General features: G+C 43.8%; 1 protein-coding gene and 1 long non-coding RNA gene across 2 annotated transcripts in view; one reads left to right on the forward strand and one right to left on the reverse strand.

Moving 5' to 3' along the window:
• Positions 1 to 20,534, reverse strand: part of LOC114228073 (uncharacterized) — a 29,727-nt gene extending 9,193 nt beyond the window's left edge. The window contains exon 1 of the long non-coding RNA XR_003614157.2: positions 20,403 to 20,534. This is a non-coding gene — a long non-coding RNA (uncharacterized LOC114228073). The remainder of the gene's footprint in view (positions 1 to 20,402) is intronic.
• A 169-nt stretch (positions 20,535 to 20,703) lies between these two features.
• Positions 20,704 to 21,372, forward strand: part of CSTF2 (cleavage stimulation factor subunit 2) — a 30,213-nt gene continuing 29,544 nt past the window's right edge. Inside the window, exon 1 of the mRNA XM_028132726.2 lies at positions 20,704 to 20,761. Within this exon, the coding sequence (XP_027988527.2) occupies positions 20,704 to 20,761 (58 nt within the window). The remainder of the gene's footprint in view (positions 20,762 to 21,372) is intronic.

The following is a 21,372-nucleotide window of genomic DNA, read 5'->3' on the forward strand; positions in this document are numbered from 1 at the left end:
ACTAGACCAGATGGCATTAATTGACATCTTCAGAACATTTCACCCCAAAGCCACAGAATATACATTCTTCTCAAGTGCACATGGGTAATTTTCAAAGATAGATCATATGTTAGGACATAGGCAAAGTCTCTCCAAATTCAAAAAGATAGATATCATATCAAGCATCTTCTCAGATCACTGTGGCATAAAACTGGAAATCAACTACAATAAATACAATTCAAAGAAATCAAACACATGGAGACTAAACAGCATGCTATTAAACAATGACTGGGTTACCAGAGATATCAAGGAAGAAATAAAAAACTTCATGCCAGCAAATAACAATGAAAACACAACAATTCAAAATCTATGGGACACAGCGAAAGCAGTCTTGAGAGGGAAGTTCATAGCTCTGCAAGCCTACTGCAAAAAACAAGAAACAATGGTAATAAATTACCTAACCCTACAACTCAAAGTGTTAGAAAGAGAGCAACAAGAAAAGCCCAGTGTAAGCAGAAGGAAGGAAATAATAAAGATCAGATTAGAGATAAACAACATAGAGACCAAAGAAACAATACAAAAGATCAAAAAAACCAAGAGCTGGTTCTTTGAAAGGATAAATAAGATTGACGAACCTTTAGCCAGATTCACCAAGAAACAAAGAGAGAGGACCCAAATAAACAAAATCAGAAATGAAAGAGGCGAAATAACAACAGACCCTGCTGAAATACAAAGGATTGCTTCAAAATACTATGAACAAGTCTATTCCAATAAACTGGACAACCTGGAGGAAATGGACATATTCCTAGAAAAATATAACCTTCCAAAACTCAATCAGAAAGAATCTAAACAGCTCAATAGCCCAGTAACTATGGAGGAAACTGAAGCAGTCATCAAAAAGCTTCCAGCAAACAAAAGCCCAGGGCCAGACGGCTTCATAGGAGAGTTTTACCAAACATTCAAGAAGGAACTAAAACCTATCCTCCTCAGACTATTCCAAAAAATTCAAGAGGAAGGAACACTTCCAAGCTCCTTCTATGAAGCCAGCATCACCCTAATAACAAAACCAGATAAAGACAACACAATGAAAGAGAATTACAGGCCAATATCCCTCATGAACATAGATGCCAAAATCCTCAACAAAATTCTAGCAAATCAGATCCAGCAGTACATCAGAAGGATTATACATCATGACCAAGTAGGATTTATCCCCGGGATGAAAGGATGGTACAATATCCGCAAATCAATAAACGTGATACATCTCATCAACAAACTGAGAGACAAAAATCACACAGTCATATCAATTGATGCAGAAAAAGCATTTGACAAAACCCAACACCCTTTCTTGATAAAAACTCTCAACAAGGTGGGAATAGAAGGATAATACTTCAACATAATAAAAGCTATATATGATAAACCCACAGCCAACATCATACTCAATGGGCAAAAACTAAAACCATTTTCCCTAAGAACAGGAACAAGACAGGGATGCCCACTCTCACCACACCTGTTTGACATAGAAATATTAGCCATTGCGATCAGACAAGAAGAAGAAATAAAAGGCATCCAAATTGGAAAAGAAGAAGTAAAGCTATCCTTATTTGCAGATGACATGATACTGTACATAAAAAAACCAAAAGATTCCATCAAAAAATTAATAGACTTAATAAATGAATTTGGCAATGTAGCAGGATACAAAATTAACGCCAAGAAATCTATGGCCTTTCTATACACCAATAGTGAACTTATAGAAAGAGAGACTAAAAAAGCAATCCCATTTACCATTGCACCAAAAAGTTAAGATACATAGGAATAAACTTAACTAAGGAGGTAAAAGACCTATATGCAAAAAACTGCAGGACATTGAAAAAAGAGATAGAGGAAGACATAAACAGATGGAAGAACATACCATGTTCATGGATTGGTAGAATCAACATCATTAAAATGTCCATACTATCCAAAGCAATCTATAGATTCAATGCACTCCCCATTAAAATACCAACGGCATATTTCACAGATTTAGAAAAAACTCTCCAAAAATTTATCTGGAATAAAAAAAGACCCCGAATAGCCACAGCAATCCTGAGAAAGAAGAATAAAGTAAGAGGGATCTCAATACCAGACCTCAAGCTGTATTACAAAGCCACTTTTCTCAAAACAGCCTGGTACTGGCACAAGAACAGACATATAGATCAATGGAACAGAATAGAGAATCCAGATATCAACCCAAACCAATATGCTCAATTAATATTTGACAAAGGAGGCATGAACATACAATGGAGTTAAGACAGTCTCTTCAATAAGTGGTGTTGGGAAATTTGGACAGATACATTCAAAAAAATGAAACTAGATCACCAACTTACACCATACACAAAAATAAACTCAAAATGGATACAGGACTTAAACATAAGACGGGAAACCATAACAATACAAGAGGAATCCACAGGCAGCAAAATCTCAGACATATGCCAAAAGAACTTCTTCACTGATAATGCTCCTAGGGCAATGGAAGCTAAAGAGAAAATAAACAAATGGGACTACATCAAAATAAAATGCTTTTTTACAGCAGAAGAAACTATCAGCAAAACAATAAGAAATCCCACTATATGGGAGAACATATTTGCAAATGTTATCACTGATAAAGGTTTAATCTCCAACATCTACAGGCAGCTTATACAACTTAATAAAAGGAAGATAAGTGATCCAATAAAAAAATGGGCAATGGACTTAAATAGAATCTTTTCCACAGAAGACAGAAGAAAGGCCAAGAGACACATGAAAACATGCTCAAAGTCACTAATTATCCGAGAGATGCAAATCAAAACGACAATGCGGTGCTATCTCACACCGGTCAGAATGGCTATCATCAACAAATCAACAAATGACAAGTGTTGGTGAGGATGCGGAGAAAAAGGAACACTAGTGCACTGCTGGTGGGAATGTAGACTGGTGCAGCCACTGTGGAGAACAGTATGGAGTTTCCTCAAAAAACTGAAAATGGAACTCCCATTTGATCCAGTAATCCCACTCCTAGGAATATATCCTAAGAAACTGGAAACACCAGTAAGAAAGGATATATGCACCCCTATGTTCATAGCAGCACAATTTACAATAGCAACGATTTGGAAACAGCCTAGGTGCCCGTCAGCAGATGACTGGATCAGAAAACTATGGTACCTCTACACAATGGAATACTATGCTGCCATAAAAAGAAGGAATTCCTACCATTTGCAGAAACCTTGATGGAATTGGAGAACATCATGCTAAGTGAAATAAGCCAGTCCATGAAAGAAAAATACCACATGATCTCACTCATCTATGGATAATAAAGAAAATTATAAGCTGTTGAACAAAAAGATAGATAAAAAGACAGTAAAGCATCAAACAGAAGGTCAAATTATAGCAGGAAGGTTAGGGAGAGGTGGGGGAGATAAGAGATCAACCGAACGACTTGTATGCAAGCATATAAGCATAACCAATGGACACAAAACTCTGGGGGGTGTGGGCATGTATGGGAGTGGGGTGGGGTGGGGCAATGGTAAGATATGTACACATATAATACCTTAATAAAAAATGAAAAAATGTCCTTTCTACCCTAAGCAATCTATGGATACAATTCACTCCCCATTGAAATACCAAAGGCATATTTCACAGACTTAGAAAAAACTCTCCAAAAATTCATCTGGAATAAAAAAAGACCCTGAATAGCAATCCTGAGAAAGAAGAACAAAGCTGGTGGAATCTCAATACCAGATATCAAGCTGTATTACAAAGCCACTGTTCTCAAAACAGCATGGTACTGGCACAAGAACAGACATATAAAATAATGGAATAAAATAGCGAACCCAGATATCAACCCAAACCACTATGCTCAATTAATACTTGACAAAGGAGGCATGAACATACAATGGAGTCAAGACAGTCTCTTCAATAAATGGTGTTGGGAAAATTGGACAGATACATGCAAAAAAATGAAACTAGACCACCAACTTACACCATACACAAAAATAAACTCAAAATGGATACAGGACTTAAACATAAGATGGGAAACCATAAAAAATCTTAGAAGAAGCCGTAGACAGCAAAATAGCAGACATTTGTCATAGGAATATGTTTAACGACACAGCTCTAGGGCAATGGAAACTAAGGAGAAAATAAAGAAACTATCATCAAAACAACAAGAAAGCCCACTGCATGGGAGAACATATTTGCCAATGTTATCTCTGATAAGGGTTTAATCTGCAAAATTTACAGGGAACTCATACAACTTAACAAAAGGAAGATAAATAACCAAATCAAAAAATGGGCAAAGGACCTAAATAGACACTTTAAGAAAGAGGACATACAGAAAGCCAAGAGACACATGAAAATATGCTCAAAGTCACTAATCATCCGAGAGATGCAAATGAAAACAAAAATGCAAATCAAAACACCTGTCAGAATGGCTATCATCAACAAATCAACAAATGACAAGTACTGGAGAGGAAGTGGAGAAAAAAGAACCCTTCTTCACTGCTGGTGGGAATGCAGACTGGTGCAGCCATTGTGGAAAACAGTATGGCGATTCCTCAAAAATTTAAAAATGGAACTGCCATTTGACTCAGTAATAGCACTTCTAGGAATATATCCCAAGAAAACAGAAACACCAATCAGAAAGGATATATGCACCCCTATGTTTATAGCAGCACAATTTACAATAGCTAAGATTTGGAAACAGCCTAAATGTCCATCAGCAGATGAGTGAATTAGAAAACTATGGTACATCTACACAATGGAATACTACGCTGCTATAAAAAAGAAGGAATTCTTAACATTTGCAGCAGCATGGATGGAACTGGAGAGCATTATGATAAGTGAAATAAGTCAGGCAATGAAAGAAAAATACCACATGATCTCACTCATTTATGGAAAATAAAGAACCTTATAACCTGATGAACAAAAAAATAGATACAGAGGCAGTAAAGCATCGAACAGACTGTCAAATTACACCGGGAAGGCTGGGGAGTGTTGGTGAGGGGAGGAAAGAGATCAACCGAAGGACTTGTATGCATGCATATAAGCGCAACCAATGGACACAAGACACTGGGGGGGGGGGGGGATGACTGCACGCGACAGAGGGTAGAGGAGGCTGCGGGAAGGTTAATGGGGGGAGGGGGAAGGAGATATATGTACTATTATGTGTAATATTTTAAACAATAAAAAAATAAAACAAATTAGCAAAGTATCTAAAAGACATACAGATGACCAACAGATACTTGAAAAGGTGTTCAAAATTACTAATCATCTAGGAAATGCAAATCAAAACCAGAATGAGATATCACTTCACACCTATTAAATGATTATTATAAAAAAGCCAAGAAATAACAAGCAGTTGGAAGGATGAGGAGAAAAGGGAACCCTCATTCAAGATGATGAAAATGTAAATTGGTGTAGCCACAACAGAAATCAGTATGGAGATTCCTAAAAAAATTAAAAACAGAACTACCATATGACTCAGCAATCCCACCTCTGGGTATTTATCCAAAGGAAACAAAAACACTAACTTGAAAAGATGCAGTATGTTCATTGCTGCATCATTTACAATATCCAAGATATGGAAGCAATCTATCTAATAAAGACGGAATATGCAAATTGACCATAACTCTACGACGAAGATGGCAGCGCCAACAGCCAATAAGGAGGAAATATGCAAATTGACACAAGGCAAGAGGCCGAAAGGCAGCTCTGGCCTGAGCAAAGGTGTTGCCGGCAGCCAGGGGAAGGAAGCCCTATTCGTGCATGAATTTTCATGCATCGGTCCTCTAGTGGATAAGTAAAACGTGGTATACACATACAATGCAAAATTATTCAGCCATAAAAAATAATGAAATCTTATCATTTGTGACAACATGGATAGACCTTGAGAGCATTATGCTAACTGAAATAAGTCAGACAGAGAAAGACGGATACTATATGATCTCACTTATATGTGGAATCTGAAGAAAAAAAATTCATGCAGAGAAAAATTGGTGGTTGCCAGAGGCAGGGAGTGGGGAGTGAATAAAATGATTGAAGGTGGTCATAGGTACAAACTTCAGTTCTAAAATAAGTAAGTCCTGGGAATGTAATGTACAACATGGTGACTATTTATAATAATAAAAGGGTAATATGTTAATTAGACCAGATGAAGCTGGGTCTGGAGTGAAGCCCGGGTCCCGGGTGCTTGCCTGTGGCCGGAGGGAAGCTGCCCGGGTCCCAGGTGCCTGCTGACGGCTGGAGGGAAGCTGCCCAGGTCCCGGGTGCCAGAGGGAAGTCGGTGCCAGCAGCCAGGGGAACGAAGGCCTACTCTTGCATGAATTTTCATGCATGGGGAGTCTAGTAGTTAATAATACTATATAGTATACTTAAAAGTTACTCAGAGAGTTGATCTTAAAAATTCTCATCACAAGAAAAAAGTTGTAATTATGTATGGTAATGGATGGTACTAAACTTATTCTGGTGATCATTTGCAATCTATAAAAATATCGAATTATTACTTTGTACACTTGAAACTAATATATGTCTATCTATCTATCCTAAAAAGAATAAAATACTCAGGAATAAAGTAAACCAAGGAGGTCTATCTATCTAACTTACAATGAATAAAATACTCAGGAATACAGTAAACCAAGGAGGTGAAAGGCTTTTATACTGAAAACTACAAGAGTTTGCTGAAACTAAGGAATACACAAATAAATAGAAGGACATCCCGTTCATGAGTTGGAAGGTTCAATATTGTTAGGATATCAGTACCACCAAAAGTGATATAAAAATTGAAAGCAATCCCTATTAAAATCCTAATGACATTTTTGCAGAAGTAGAAAAATCCATCCTAAAATTCATATGAAATATCAAGTGATTCTGAATAGTCACACAATCTTGAAAAATTACAAAGCTGGAGATCTCACATTTCCTGATTTCAAAACTTACTACAAAACTATGATAACCTAAACGGTGTGATACTGCAGTAAAGAAAGACATATAGATCAGTGGAATAGAACAGAAAACCCAAAACTAAACCTTCATATATATGGTCAAATGATTTTCAGTAAGCTTGCCAAAACCACTCAATGAGGGAAAAGACAGTCTTTTCAACAAACTGTGCTGGGAAAACTGGATATCCACATGCAAAGGGAAGAACTTGGACCTTTACCTTAAATCATATACAAAAATGTGCCAAAACCGGTTTGGCTCAGTGGATAGAGCGTCAGCCTGCGGACTGAGGGGTCCCAGGTTCGATTCCGGTCAAGGGCATGTACATTGGTTGCGGGCACGTCCCCAGTGGGGGATGTGCAAGAGGCAGCTGGTCGATGTTTCTCTCTCATCGACGTTTCTAACTCTCTATCCCTCTCCCTTCCTCTCTGTAAAAAATCAATAAAATATATTTAAAAAAAAAAATGAACTCATACTGGATCCAAGAACTAAATGTAAGAGCTATACCTACAAAACTCAGAAGAAAACGTAAGGGAAAAGTTTCATAACACTGCATTTGACAAAAAATTTCTTAGATACAACACCAGATGCACAAGTAGCAAATAAAAGAATAAATAAGTTGGACTTCATCAAAATTTAAAAACTTTTATGCATCAAAGGACACTATCAGAGTAAAAGAGCAAGTCTCAGAGTGGGGCAAAATATTTGCAAATCATATATCTAATAAGTCCTACATCTCAACAACAAAAAACAGCCTGATTTAAAAATGTGAAAAGGACTTAAATAGACATTTCTCCAAAGAAGATATACAAATGGGCAATAAGCCATAAAAAAATGTTCAACCTCATTAATCATTAGGTGTGGGATAACAGAAATATGTATATTGGTCTCTGCCCCCAGTTCCTGGTACAGAGATCCTAAAACACTTGTAATTTCCTTAGTGATAAAAACACTAGGACAGTGATGGGCAACCTTTTGAGCTTGGTGTGTCAAACTTCACCAAAAAACTGAGCATAACTCAGGAGCAAGACTCTAGTCGCAAATGTTTCATCCTCAGGAGCAGCAAATGTTTCATCCTCGGCATACGGCTGCCTCAGCGGCCACGTGTCATCAGAAATGGCTATGCGTGTCAGTGCTGACACGCGTGTCATAGGTTCGCCATCACTGCACTAGGACCATCTCTTGTTCTGATATTTGGTCTTTGACCCCATCTCTGACTCAGGGTTCCTAAAACCCTTGTAAGTTCCTAAGTGATAAGAGCATTAGGAGCACTTTTTGTTGCACTGAGGCAACTCTGGGTGAGCTCTTGGCTGGGAGCTAGTCACCAGAATGACCAGGCCATGATTAGAAGCTTGGAATTTTCAGCCCAACCCCCGTTCTCCAGAGAGGAAAGAGGGGCTAGAAATAAAGTTAATGATTAATGATGCCTACCTGATAGAGCCTCCATAACTGTCCCAAAAGTAGGGGGGGTTCAAAAAACTTTCAGGTGCGTGAACACATCCACCTATCAGGAAGGTCCCCAACTCCATGGGGACAGAAGCACCTGCAGTCAGGACCCTCCTGACCTCACCCTATATATGTCTTCATTTCAGTGTTCATCTGTATCCTTCATCATATCCTATATAATAAAGAGGTGATATGCAAATTAACCCTCACTCCGTAACGCCATCACAAGATGGCGGCATGCACTGCGGAGGCTGGGTTCCCATAACACAAGATGGTTGTGCCCACAGTGGAGGCAGGGGTTCCCGTAATGAGCCATACCAAGCGATCAGCAGGGACCTGAGGCTGCGTGGTACTGGGCTGGGGGAACTCATGCCACGCCCCCCGTCTGGCGGGGCTTGACAAGGGACCTCAGGCTGCAACCCCCACCCGGCGGAGCTTGATGGGGGCCCTGAGGCTGCGCCCTCCCACCCAACAGAGCTTGCCGGGAGACCTGAGGCTGTGCCCCCCGCTTGGTGCCAGGCCAGGGGACCTGAGGCTGCACCCCCTTGCCCGGCGGGGCTTGACGGGGGTGGTGCCAGCCGGGTCTGGATCTTGCGCGATTTTGAGGCGCACACGGGTGGGTGGGGACTTTACTCTGAGTCCCGCGGCGTGCCCTAGACACTGACAGGAGGAAGATTTTCATATACATTTTACTGATTTTCTTTCATCTTGACACTTCTATTATAAAGGGCAAATAGCAATAAAGTATTTCCTCTAATTAATTCCCTTTTAATGTGCACAAATTTCGTGCACCGGGCCACTAGTACTTTAATAAACTGGTAAATGTAAGTAACTGTTTTCCTGAATTCTGTGAGCCACTCTAGCAAATTAATTGAACCTGAGGAGAGGGTCATTGGAAACTGATTTACACACGTGGCAACCTGAATTTGGGACTGGCATCTGAAGAGAAATGGGTGCAGTCTTGTAGGACTGAGCCCTTAACCTGTGGGATCTGACTCTAGATAGTACCAGAATTGAGTTAAATTATAGGACAGCCATTTGGTGTTGTAGAGAAATGCTTGTTGTGGGGAAAAACAACCCACATTTGGTCACCAGAATTGCCAGAAGTGAAGTGTTCTGCATGAAAGTAAAGGAGACACAGAAGAGGAGAATGGTAGATTTTTTCCAATATAGTAGGGAAATTCAAATCAAAGCCAAATGAACCACTTCACACCCATTTAGGGTGGCTATTATTAAAAAAAAAAAAAAAACACAGAAAATAACAAATAGTGGTGAGGATTAAATGAGTGAGAACCCTTGGCATCACTGACAGGAATGAAAAATGGTGCTGTAGCTATCATAAATGGTATGGAGGTTTCCTCAAAGTTAAATATAGAATTGCCATGTGATATAGCAATTCCACTTCTTGGTATATACCTAAAAGAACTGAAAGCAGGGACTCAAATCAATATTTTTACAGCCATGTTCATAGCAGCATTATTCACAATAGCCAAAAGGTAGAAGGAACCCAAGTGTCCCTCAATGGGTGAATAAACATAATGTGGTATATACCTACAATGGTATATTTATTATTCAGCCTTAAAAAGGAAGACAATTCTGACACACACTACAACATGGATGAACCTTGAAGACATTATGCTAAAGTGAAATAAACCAGTCACAAGAGGAAAAATAGTGTTATGATTCCACTTACATGAGGTATCTATAGTAGTCAAGTTCATAACAGACAGAAAATAGAATGGTGAATGCCAGGGGATGGGTATAGGGGAAAATGGGGAATTAGTATTCAATATGTATGGAATTTCAGTTTGGAAAAATAAAAAAAATTCTGGAGATGGATAGTGATGATGGTTGCACAATGTGAATATAATTAATTGCTATATTATACACTTAAAAGTGTTAAAATGGTCAATTTTGTTTTATGGATATTTTACTAGAATAAAAAAAGTACCATACTAAAGCTATCTCCCAGGAATTGTGAGAGTCAAGTAAGATCTATATAGAAAAGCTTTGTAATCTATTTGGCCCTTCACAAATATTAGCCTTTTGATCCTTGTCCTTCTGTTTACCCCAACCTGATACTATTATTCTCATTCTCTATCCAGCCCAGCAGCACACTTCTGGAGTTTAACTGCTGTCCAGTGATATCCACCTTTATTTTTCTAAACCCTAGATTGCACATGCCAAAGCAATAGCCTCCCAGAGTTCTGGTTCTGAAACAGAACATGCACCCAAATAGACAAAAGTTTTAGACAGGCAAGCCTGGTGGGTTCTAAGGAAAAGAATCAGACTTCCTTTCCTTACTCAATTTTCCCCAATGCTTGGCTTGGAAGCAGTCCTCATCAGCAACAAGAGGTCGCCATGCCATTACCAAGATCAAGGGAAATCTTCCTCTAATTAAGTTGACCACCTAAGTCCTTTCCCTGCTCCCAAGCAACATATCTCACAAGGCAACCTTTAAGCTGGTGAAGAATCCTGAACCTTCTGGGAAAGGAATACAGGAAATGTATTCACTGAGTATGAATTGAGAAGAAAAGTAGTTAGGTAAGAAATAAAAAATGAAAATGCTAAAATTGAAAACCAGAATTACCAGTTTTGATGGATTGGACAACTCTCTGTAGAGTAGCTTCAGAGCTGAACCCTTAAATATTACCAGAAAGTACAGTATTGCTATAGTACTAGTGTGATAACACAGTAGTATAAAACTTAGGAATGTTGTTTCTTTTGGGAAAGCAAGCCAATTGTTTCATCCAGATACTGACCAGGGTCTCTGTAAGCATTCATGTGTTCTCTGGGGGCCCCAAGTTTCGTTAGGCGCTGATCACTGAGTATTTCTCCTAACATTGGTAATGCTACAGTGCCTTCTGGGATCTTTTTCATGCAATAATATCTGTCCAGAAGTTGCTGCCTTTCCAGGTACTCCCTGGAGGATCAATGAGGGATTTCATCCCATTGATTCTTTGAGGAGCTTTAAATGTGGGTCAAGAATAAAGTAGTACTGACCCCAATCTTAGAAGTCTGACCTTTTATGGCCAGGAGAAAGAACCTAGGTCTCTGTGCCCTCACACTCTTGAATGTCTTTGCTTCCTTCGATTTTATGTTATCTAAGATTCTTAGCATCATCAACACAATTGGATACAAACTCAGAACTTATCCACAAAACTTTCTGCCAATGATCCACAAACCTTGACTGCGGTTTCCCAAATTCTTTGATTCTCCACTATGCACCCTTTCTCTTCTGCTTAAAGGTCCCAAATAACACCTATCCCATATATTGAGTCCCATTTGTGTAGAAATGCACCTTTCCTAGTTTTCCCCCTACCTCTTCATTGTGCACCTACATCATTGTGTTAACTGAGGCTCAGTCATAACACCTACAACAGTGTCATCCCATCTTGTCTTCATTTTGCTATAACTGGGAGTCAAAAGAAATGTGTCTGTCACTCTGGAAGTGTCCCAGTAAATGGAAAAAGACTCTCCTGGACAGCAGACACTGAGGTCATTAACACATGGCCTATAAGTGAAACTCTATAAAAAGGCAAAAGTTTAGAAAATATGCCTTGCACCCACCTCCTCTTTTATAACAGTAGAGTAGGGATGGTTGATGAAGTGATAGAACCAACATCCATTTTCCACAGAGTAACTGCAATGGAACAATCCCTGGCTAAGTGCCTCAACCTATCTATTCCTGGGTGGTTCATTATTGTGAGTCATTGATCCACCATCACGAGGTCATATACTCTTAAGTTCTTTTCCCTCAAAATGGTAATAAAATATGTTAAACCATCCACATTTTCTCAGTAATAGTGGGAGGCAGTAAGCATTCGGTCTCTGGAGTCAAAGCAACCTTAGTTCAAACTATGCCTTAGCTGCTTGTTGTGTACCACCAGTTTCCTGTTCTAATGAAGAGGCAAAAAGGGCTAATTCCAATGTAGCCCTGATATTTGGGGCTAGTGATCTGAATCCAGGCCAGTAAGCTCAGTGTACATTCCTGATAACCTATAATTAAGTCACTACCTCTTTCCCAGACACTGGTCTTGCAGAACCGGTTACAAAGGCCATTGGACTGTGGACAGTACACTGCCCAGAGGGAGGGCTCCTAACTCTGACGCCAGGCCAGACCACCAGATATGGCCTGGAGACCCCCAACACCTGGGGGCCTTCTTGCAAGGCCCGCGAAAAGGACCGGAAGCATGACCCATGCTTTTGGGACAAAGATCACAGGGAGGGAGATATAAGGGAGGGCCCCAAGCGTGTTCCTTCACTCAGATTTGGAAGGCTGTTCCCTGAGTCCGCTGGCGTTATTAAACAGTGTCCCTCCAACTTCCTCAGAAGCGTCCTTGGTCTTCTTGGTCTTCTGCAACAGCTGGTTCCCTGACCGAGAAATCAACCGAACTTGGCATTTTTTTTTGCCTCCGGTGAGGGGACAGGCCTTAGGGCCTGGGGGCGCGGGACAGGCCTCTGGAAGGCGCGCCCTGCTGATTTTAGCAGAATTGAACCGGGGGACTCCTGGCGCTCCCGGACCTCAGCCCAGGACCCGGCCGGCATCTGGAGAAAGTGGACGGACACTTCTGGACCTGTCGACAGAATCTGTAAGGTAGGGGCCCCATCAGTTCAGCCCACTCCAGTGAGTGGAAGGGGGAGCTTGATCACCTCCCCGGAAGTCATAGGACTTCATCAGGAATCAGGAATCGGGTGGAATGTTTTTTTAAACTCTGAGTGAATGTCTGGTGAAAGTGTGTGAGTGTGGAGGGAGAGGGCCTGCCCTCTCTTATCCTTTGTGTGGCTCCACGACCTCGGTTACGGAGTCCGAGTGGGCCCCAACCTGCGGTTCCACGATTTGTCATACGGCATAACGGTGACTCACCCCCACATGGAGGTGACCAGGCCCGGGGTTTATACGGGTGCACCTTAGCTAAGACAAATCTAAGCTCCCAAGGGACGCGGCCAGGCGGGCATCTGAGTGAGGATCTGTGAAAACAGGTCACCCCCTCCCTTGTCTGTCTCGCGCCACCGATCATCATGGGGTCGGGACAAAGTAAACCCACTGTTCTCAACTGCATGTTGAAAAATTTTGAAAAGGGTTTCAGTGGAGACTATGGTATTAAAATGAACCCCAGAACACTGAAGAAATTATGTGAAGTAGAATGGCCAGCCTTCAGGGTCGGCTGGCCCTCGGAAGGCTCCTTAGATAAGGGGCTGGTCAGGGCGGTGTGGAATGTAGTGACAGGAGATCCTGGACACCCAGATCAGTTTCCCTACATAGACAGCTGGTTAGAAATTGCTCAAATCTTGCCGCCTTGGGTCCGGTTCTGCGTGTGTAACAAAGGACAGAGTAAGGTTTTAATAGCAGAAGTGAAGAGGCAGGGCAGGTGCAGACTAAGGAGAGGCAGGCAGGAGAGGAGAAAGTAGAAGAGAAGCAGGCAGGAGAAAAGAAACAGTTCCCTCAGAAGGGAACCCAACCCTCTGTTCTGCCAGGACCTCCTGAGGAAGTCCCGCCAGTGTTACCACCTCCATATGTGCCACAGGCAGCACCAAGTGCTCCCCCCGCTGGTCTGGAAGGTCTGGAAAGTCTAGAAACACCGCCTCCCTCCATCTCTCCTCAACAGGGCTCTCCAGAGCCAGTTGGGCGGTGCTTGCATTCAGCCGATCAAGGGCCCAAGCCACAACCGGCACGTCAGATGCCTCTCAGGGAGATTCGGGGTGCCCAAGTGCTTGGTGAAGATGGGACCTTGCAGGAGGGAAGGCCAGTCTATTATTATCAGCCCTTTACCACCAGTGACATCCTGAATTGGAAACATCACACCCCAGCTTATTCTGAAAAACCTCAGGCCATGGTAGACCTCCTAGAAACGATCTTCCAGACCCAGAAGCCCACCTGGGTGGATTGCAAGCAGCTCCTTTTCATGTTCTTTAACACCGAGGAGCGCATGAGAGTAGTATCCGAGGCTCGGAAGTGGCTCCAGACCCAGGCCCCGGCAGGAATATTAGATACAGACAGATGGGCAAGGGAGGCCTTCCCAGATGAGGAACCTGATTGGAGCCCGAACTCAGAAGATAGAAGGGCCAGGCTAGAAAGATATCAGCTGGCCTTCCTCCAGGGGATCAGGGCTGGAGCCAAGAAGCCCACCAATATGGCTAAAATCTCTGAAGTTTTCCAGAAGCCTGACGAAAGTCCAGCAGCTTTCTATGAGAGACTATGTGAGGCATACCGAATCTACACTCCCTTTAACCCTGAGGCCCTGGAAAATCAGACCATGGTAAATGCCGCTTTTGTAGGCCAAGCCCAGCCTGATATCAGGAGAAAATTACAGAAGCTGGAAGGGTTTGCGGGAAAGAATGCCACCGAACTGCTGGAGATAGCCAACAAGGTTTTCATCAACCGAGACAGTGTGGCAAGGAGGGAGGAAGAAAAGAGAATACAAAGAAGGGCCAATATAATAGCAGCAGCTTTTAGAGGCTCAGGCTCCCAGACAGATCAGAAAGGGAAGCAAGAATACACACCAGGGGGAAAAGGAAGACCGAGCCTGAGACGAGACCAGTGTGCCTATTGTAAGGAGACAGGACACTGGAAGAATGAATGTCCCAAACGACAAAGTAAGAAAACTGGACCCCCTTTTCCACCCAGTCGATATCAGCCAGAGCCACCTAAGCAGATCTCATTGGGCTAGCAATGGCTGATTCTGACTAGGACAGACCGGGCTCTTTTCAGCTAGGCCCCCACGAGCCCAAGGTCAAAATGAAAATTGGGGGCCAGACTGTGGACTTTATGGTTGATACAGGAGCTGAGCACTCAGTAGTCACACAGAAAATAGCACCTCTCTCAGGAAAGGAGGTCACCATTATTGGAGCTACTGGGGATCAGACTCGTAGACCATTCTGCCGCCCTCGCCGATGCCAACTTGGTGGTCATCAAGTAATTCATGAATTCTTGTACTTGCCAGACTGCCCGGTGCCTCTAATGGGTAGAGACCTTTTAGCCAAAATGGGTGCAGAAATCACTTTTGCTCCAAATGGCTCAGCACAGCTTCGCCTAGGTGAGGAGACCTCCCCAATGATCCTGTCTCTAGCAGTGCGAAGGGAGGAAGAATGGAGACTTTATGCCCCCCAGTCAAAGGCCTCACCATTAGAACCGGAATTAGAAAAAGAATTCCCACTGGTCTGGGCTGAAGGAAATCCTCTGGGCCTGGCTAAGGACCATACCCCAGTGCTGATTGACTTAAAGCCTGGGGCACAGCCTGTTAAATTCTGCCAATATCCAATTCCGAGAGAAGCACGCCTAGGAATCCAGGTCCACTTAGACCGGCTGCTTCAGTGGGGACTGTTAAACCATGCAGATCTCCATGGAACACGCCTCTCTTGCCTGTCAAAAAGCCTGGGACTAATGACTACCGCCCTGTCCAGGATCTACGGGCTGTTAATGAGGCTGTTATAACCCTGCATTCAGCACTGCTGAACCCCTACACTCTTCTGGGACTGATCCCATCAGAGGCGGAATGGTTTACATGCCTAAATCTGAAAGATGCCTTTTTCTGCCTTAGATTAGCTCCTTCCAGCCAGCCTCTTTTCGCTTTTGAATGGGAAAACCCAACTACAGGGGCCAAGGAGCAGTTCACCTGGACCAGACTGCCACAAGGGTTCAAGAACCCCCCTACTCTTTTTAGTGGAGCACTAGCATCTGATCTAAGTTCCCAGGACAGGACTTGGGGTGTGTTCTACTCCAATATGTAGACGACCTCCTACTGGCCAGCTCCACACGAGCTCAGTGCTGGGAGGGAACACAAGCCCTTCTGAGACTGTTAACTGAAACAGGTTATTGGGTGTCTAAGAAAAAAGCACAGATTTGTCAGAAAGAAGTCAAGTATCTAGGCTTTCGAATCACCCAAGGGAAACGAAGACTAGGAACTGAAAGAAAGCAGGCAGTATGTGCCATCCCAGTCCCTAGCACCGGGCGACAGATTCGGGAATTCCTGGGAGCGGCAGGGTTCTGTCGAATCTGGATCCCAGGGTTTTCAGACTTGGCTAAACCTCTCTATGAAGCTTTAAAAGTAGAAGAGAAGGCACCCATCGACTGGGGTCCTGAACAGGAGAAAGCCTTCATCACCATAAAGGCAAAGCTCACTGAGGCCCCAGCTTTAGGGCTACCAGATGTGACACGAGACTTTCATCTTTTTGTTCACGAGAACAGCGGGGTAGCCCTAGGAGTTCTAACCCAGGAGTTTGGACCCTGGCAAAGACCAGTAGCCTATCTCTCCAAGCAGATTGACCCAGTAGCCTCCGGGTGGCCCCCATGTCTCAGGGCCCTTGCAGCCACTGCATTGTTAGTCAAGGAAGCAGATAAGCTTACTTTAGGACAAAACTTAAATGTAAAAGTACCTCATGCTGTGGTCACCCTGATGGAAGCTAAGGGGCAGCACTGGCTGACTCATGCTCGAATGACTCAATACCAAGGCCTGTTAAGCAAGAATCCTCGGGTAAGATTAGAAGCAGTGAGAACTCTTAATCCTGCCACCTTTCTACCTGTTGCTGAGGGGGCCCCTGAGCATGATTGCCTGGAAGTCCTAAAGGAGGTTTACTCCAGCCGGCCAGATCTAACAGACAGGCCCCTGCCAAACCCGGACTTGGTATTGTTCACAGATGGCAGCAGCTTCTTAGATGAAGGAAAAAGATGAGCCAGATATGCAGTAGTATCAAATTTTGAGACAATTGAGGCACAGGCCCTGCCTGAAGGATGGTCAGAACTTTGGGCCCTTGCCAGAGCCTTAGAGCTCAGTAAAGATAAGCGTGCCAACATCTATACTGACTCGCTCTATGCCTTTGCTACCCAGCATATCCATGGGGCCATATATAAGGAAAGAGGGCTCTTGACAGCTGGAGGAAAAGGAATCAAAAATCAGAATGAGATTTTAAAGTTACTAGAAGCAGTCTGGGAGCCCAAGGAAATAGCCGTCATCCATTGCAAAGGTCACCAGAAAGGGAAAGACTCAGTGTCAGAAGGAAACCAATGTGTTGATGCCACAGCCAAGCTGGCTGCTAAAGAACAAGTGGCACCATCACGGATCATGTTGGCCCCGAATTACCTGAACCTCCAAAATACACTCCTCAGGAAGAGGAATGGGCCCAGCAAGAAGGGGGCAAGAGAACGAAGGAAGGCTGGTGGATACTCCCAGATCATAGGGTCTATGTCCCAGAACAGTTAGCCCATAAGGTAGTCCTCCAGCAGCATGAACTCACTCATTTAGGAAAGGCTGCCCTAGAAGCTTTGTTAGGCAGGTACTACCTAATTGCCCGTCTTCCCTCCTTGTGTGCCTCAGTCTCTCAGCGTTGCCTCCTCTGTGCTCAGAACAATGCTAAACAGGGTCCTGTGGGACCGATAGGAGTTCAGCGCTGTGGGCAAGCTCCTTTTGAGGACTTAGAAGTAGATTTTACAGAAATAGGGCCTCGCAGAGGGAATAAATACCTGCTAGTTTTTGTTTGCACCTTTTCAGGCTGGGTCGAGGCATATCCCACTCGCACTGAAAAGGCGAGAGAAGTCACTAAGGCATTGCTGAAGGATATAATTCCACGGTATGGAATGCCTCTGACCATAGGGTCTGATAATGGCCCAGCCTTTGTAGCAGAAATAGTACAACAGGTAGCTAAGGCTTTAGGAATTAAATGGAACCTACATACAGCCTACAGGCCTCAGAGTTCAGGGAAAGTAGAACGCATGAACCCAACTCTAAAGCAGACTATGGCTAAGCTATGCCAAGAGACAACCTTACCCTGGACAGATATCTTGCCTCTTGTACTTCTGAGGGTACGCTGTGCCCCAAGGGCCAGGGTAGGTTTCTCTCCCTTTGAAATTCTATATGGTAGACCCCCTCCCTTAATTCGGCCAAAGGGAGATTTGGGGGAAATAGGGAACTTAGAAATCCAGAAACAACTACAAGGACTTGGAAAAACTGTCTTTGAGGTACACAGATGGGTTACTGACCGACTACCCATCTCTTTAGGAACAGCAGTACATCCTTATAAACCTGGAGACCAGGTTTGGGTAAAGGACTGGAAAAAGGAGCCCCTCACACCTATCTGGAAGGGATTCTATCCAGTCATATTAACCACCCCCACAGCTCTTAAGGTTGCAGGACTGAATACCTGGATCCACCACTCCCGGGTGAAGGCAGACCACCAGCCGAGTGATGTCCAGCCTGAGTGGAAGGTGACCTCTGACCAGAAACACCCCCTGCGGATCACCCTCAAGAAGACAGCGGACCTGGCCGATCAACCTGCTCCAAGGAATTTAGAAACGCCCTGCTGAATTCTCCCTAACACTAATCTTTCTTTATCTCCTCCTAAAGGTAATATGCTCTGGTATTTCTGGATAATCATTGGTTTTATCTTTCTAATAATTCTCATTTTGTCTTTTTATGAGTGCCGCAGGAACCCGAGACTAGTACCTGGAGGGGAACTCATCTGTTCTTGCTGGAACACAGAAGCACCATAAAATTACTGCTTGCCATACAGCAAGGAAACAAAGGCCTCATCATGGATTGCTGGACTGCACCTTGTCATGCTATCCTTGGCTACATCTGCCTTGCAGAAATAGCCATAATACTGCTCTTTGTCCTAGCGGTTCACTGTTTTGGACCCCACTGAACAGAAATAGAGGGAATAACATGTTCCCACTAATAATATTAGCTAGCACATACTTGCCTCCCATAGGAACCACTGCCACGTGTCCTTGCTTAGAAACTCACTACCCAAATATGCTAGACCGGGTAGCCTATGGGAAAGCTCCATCAAGCCAGATTTTTGCTAGCTATACTTATCAGCCTGCAGCATGTTATGACTCCACTACCAAATGCACGTGGGGGGGAGGGGAAATTGTATTGGATGGAAAAAATGATAGGACCTATCACAGCCAATGTGCAGCTAATTAATGTTGCTCCTATTTGTTTCAGCAGTACCCAAGGCCAACATCCAACAGGTCGCCACCCAGATGAACTATGCAACTCTATCCTCAAGGCTGAAACCACCTACCCACAGTGCTCCTCTGCAGGAACATTCTACGTGTGTGGAACCACTGCTTGCAAACTGGATGGGAATGCCTTTAAACTTCAGAATTCCCTACACGGGATGCTAACCCCCTTTTCATCGTCATTTTCAGCTGGAAGTAGTTAAGAGTGGTCGTCACCCATGTTCCCCATAACATCCCGTAGTCGTTGTACCACAAGGCTAAGAGAAGCTTGTGGGACAAGGGGGGGGGGGGCGAATGAAGAGGCAAAAAGGGCTAATTCCAATGTAGCCCTGATATTTGGGGCTAGTGATCTGAATCCAGGCCAGTAAGCTCAGTGTACATTCCTGATAACCTATAAAGTCACTACCTCTTTCCCAGACACTGGTCTTGCAGAACCGGTTACAGAGGCCATTGGACTGTGGACAGTACACTGCCCAGAGGGAGGGCTCCTAACTCTGCCCAGAGGGAGGGCTCCTAACCACCAGATATGGCCTGGAGACCCCCAACACCTGGGGGCCTTCTTGCAAGGCCCGCGAAAAGGACCGGAAGCATGACCCATGCTTTTGGGACAAAGAGCACAGGGAGGGAGATATAAGGGAGGGCCCCAAGCGTGTTCCTTCACTCAGATTTGGAAGGCTGTTCCCTGAGTCCGCTGGCGTTATTAAACAGTGTCCCTCCAACTTCCTCAGAAGCGTCCTTGGTCTTCTTGGTCTTCTGCAACACTAATGCTTTCAGCCACTCCGCCCCATCACCACCATACAGCACACGGAGCCCAAGGGCTAGACAAGAGTAAACAGGGGTCTGTACTCCCTTTACCTCCCCAGCTAAGTGTTAAGGCTCTGACGTTGAATGCCCCTCATTCTCTCATTCTCCTAGGCTGCCTCCACTCTCCCTTCCTCCTTACACTCACTGTTTTTACAAGACAATCTTCTGCACGCCCTAGGGCGGGACCAATCACTTCCCTCCCCTAAGAGGGCTTAATTAAAACCAAAGTGCCACCCTTGTTAGGAAATGACTTCCCTGTTACCTTGGTAACGCCGTTGCTGCAATCCTTATTGTGGTCCACAATTACTTGTATTAGCCTACGAAAAAAAATAAATAATTAAAGATTCTATTCTCCCAGAAACACCTGAATCGGCTCAGAAGAGGTTACGCTAAGGAAGACGTAAGGCACGCCTCCCGTGACGCAATGACGCCAGGGGAGGTGCCCAGCGTCAGCCCGGCTCAGGCGTTTCCGGTTCACGCGCTGGACGGAAGCCTGTTGGTCGTTAGGCTCACGCGCAGTAGGGAAGTGTGCCCGGGCAACCGGAAGCCACAGGAAGAGAGCGATGGCGGGTTTGAATGTGAGAGACCCTGCGGTAGATCGTTCTCTACGTTCGGTGTTCGGTAAGAGGAGTGAGGTGTTGCCAAGCATCAGGGAGGGACAGAAAGAAGCAGGGAGCTGCGAGGAACGCCCCCTGCACCTCTTGAATCGCTTTGGGAACCTGTGATAGGTCAGGGGTACAGCTCTACCTGCCTTTCTTGTGGGGCTGCCAAGCTGATGGACTCGTGGGTAAAATGATGTTCCCCTTCTCCCGAGGTTTAGCATCCTTTCCACGATGTGATTAAGGAAGTTAAACTAGCGTTCAGCTTCTATGTGTTTCTCCTTTCATTGATTTTCTAGCTTCAATTGTTTTCTAGAAGCGAGGGCGCTTAGCAACTGTCCCATACTACTTTTAATCTATTTTAGAACATATTGTGCTGAGGTTATAGATGTTTGAGTCCACTTCCCACCCTCTTATCAGGACTTTTCATTCTGTGCTTAAAGCCCCTTACATTTTTAGTTTGTCGATAGTGGTAGGGGCCACCTGGCGTCTTAAGGTGGATAGTAAATAAATGAATGTATGAACGAGTAAGACTTCCTCAAAGAAATCTTAAGGAGGATCGAGTCTATTCTAAGTAACCTGCCGAAATAAGTTGTTTTTAAGTATGTGTGGTGATTTTAAAGCACTGTTTGG

The sequence above is a fragment of the Eptesicus fuscus genome, chromosome 1, assembly GCF_027574615.1.
Source record: "Eptesicus fuscus isolate TK198812 chromosome 1, DD_ASM_mEF_20220401, whole genome shotgun sequence".
NCBI lineage: Eukaryota > Metazoa > Chordata > Mammalia > Chiroptera > Vespertilionidae > Eptesicus > Eptesicus fuscus.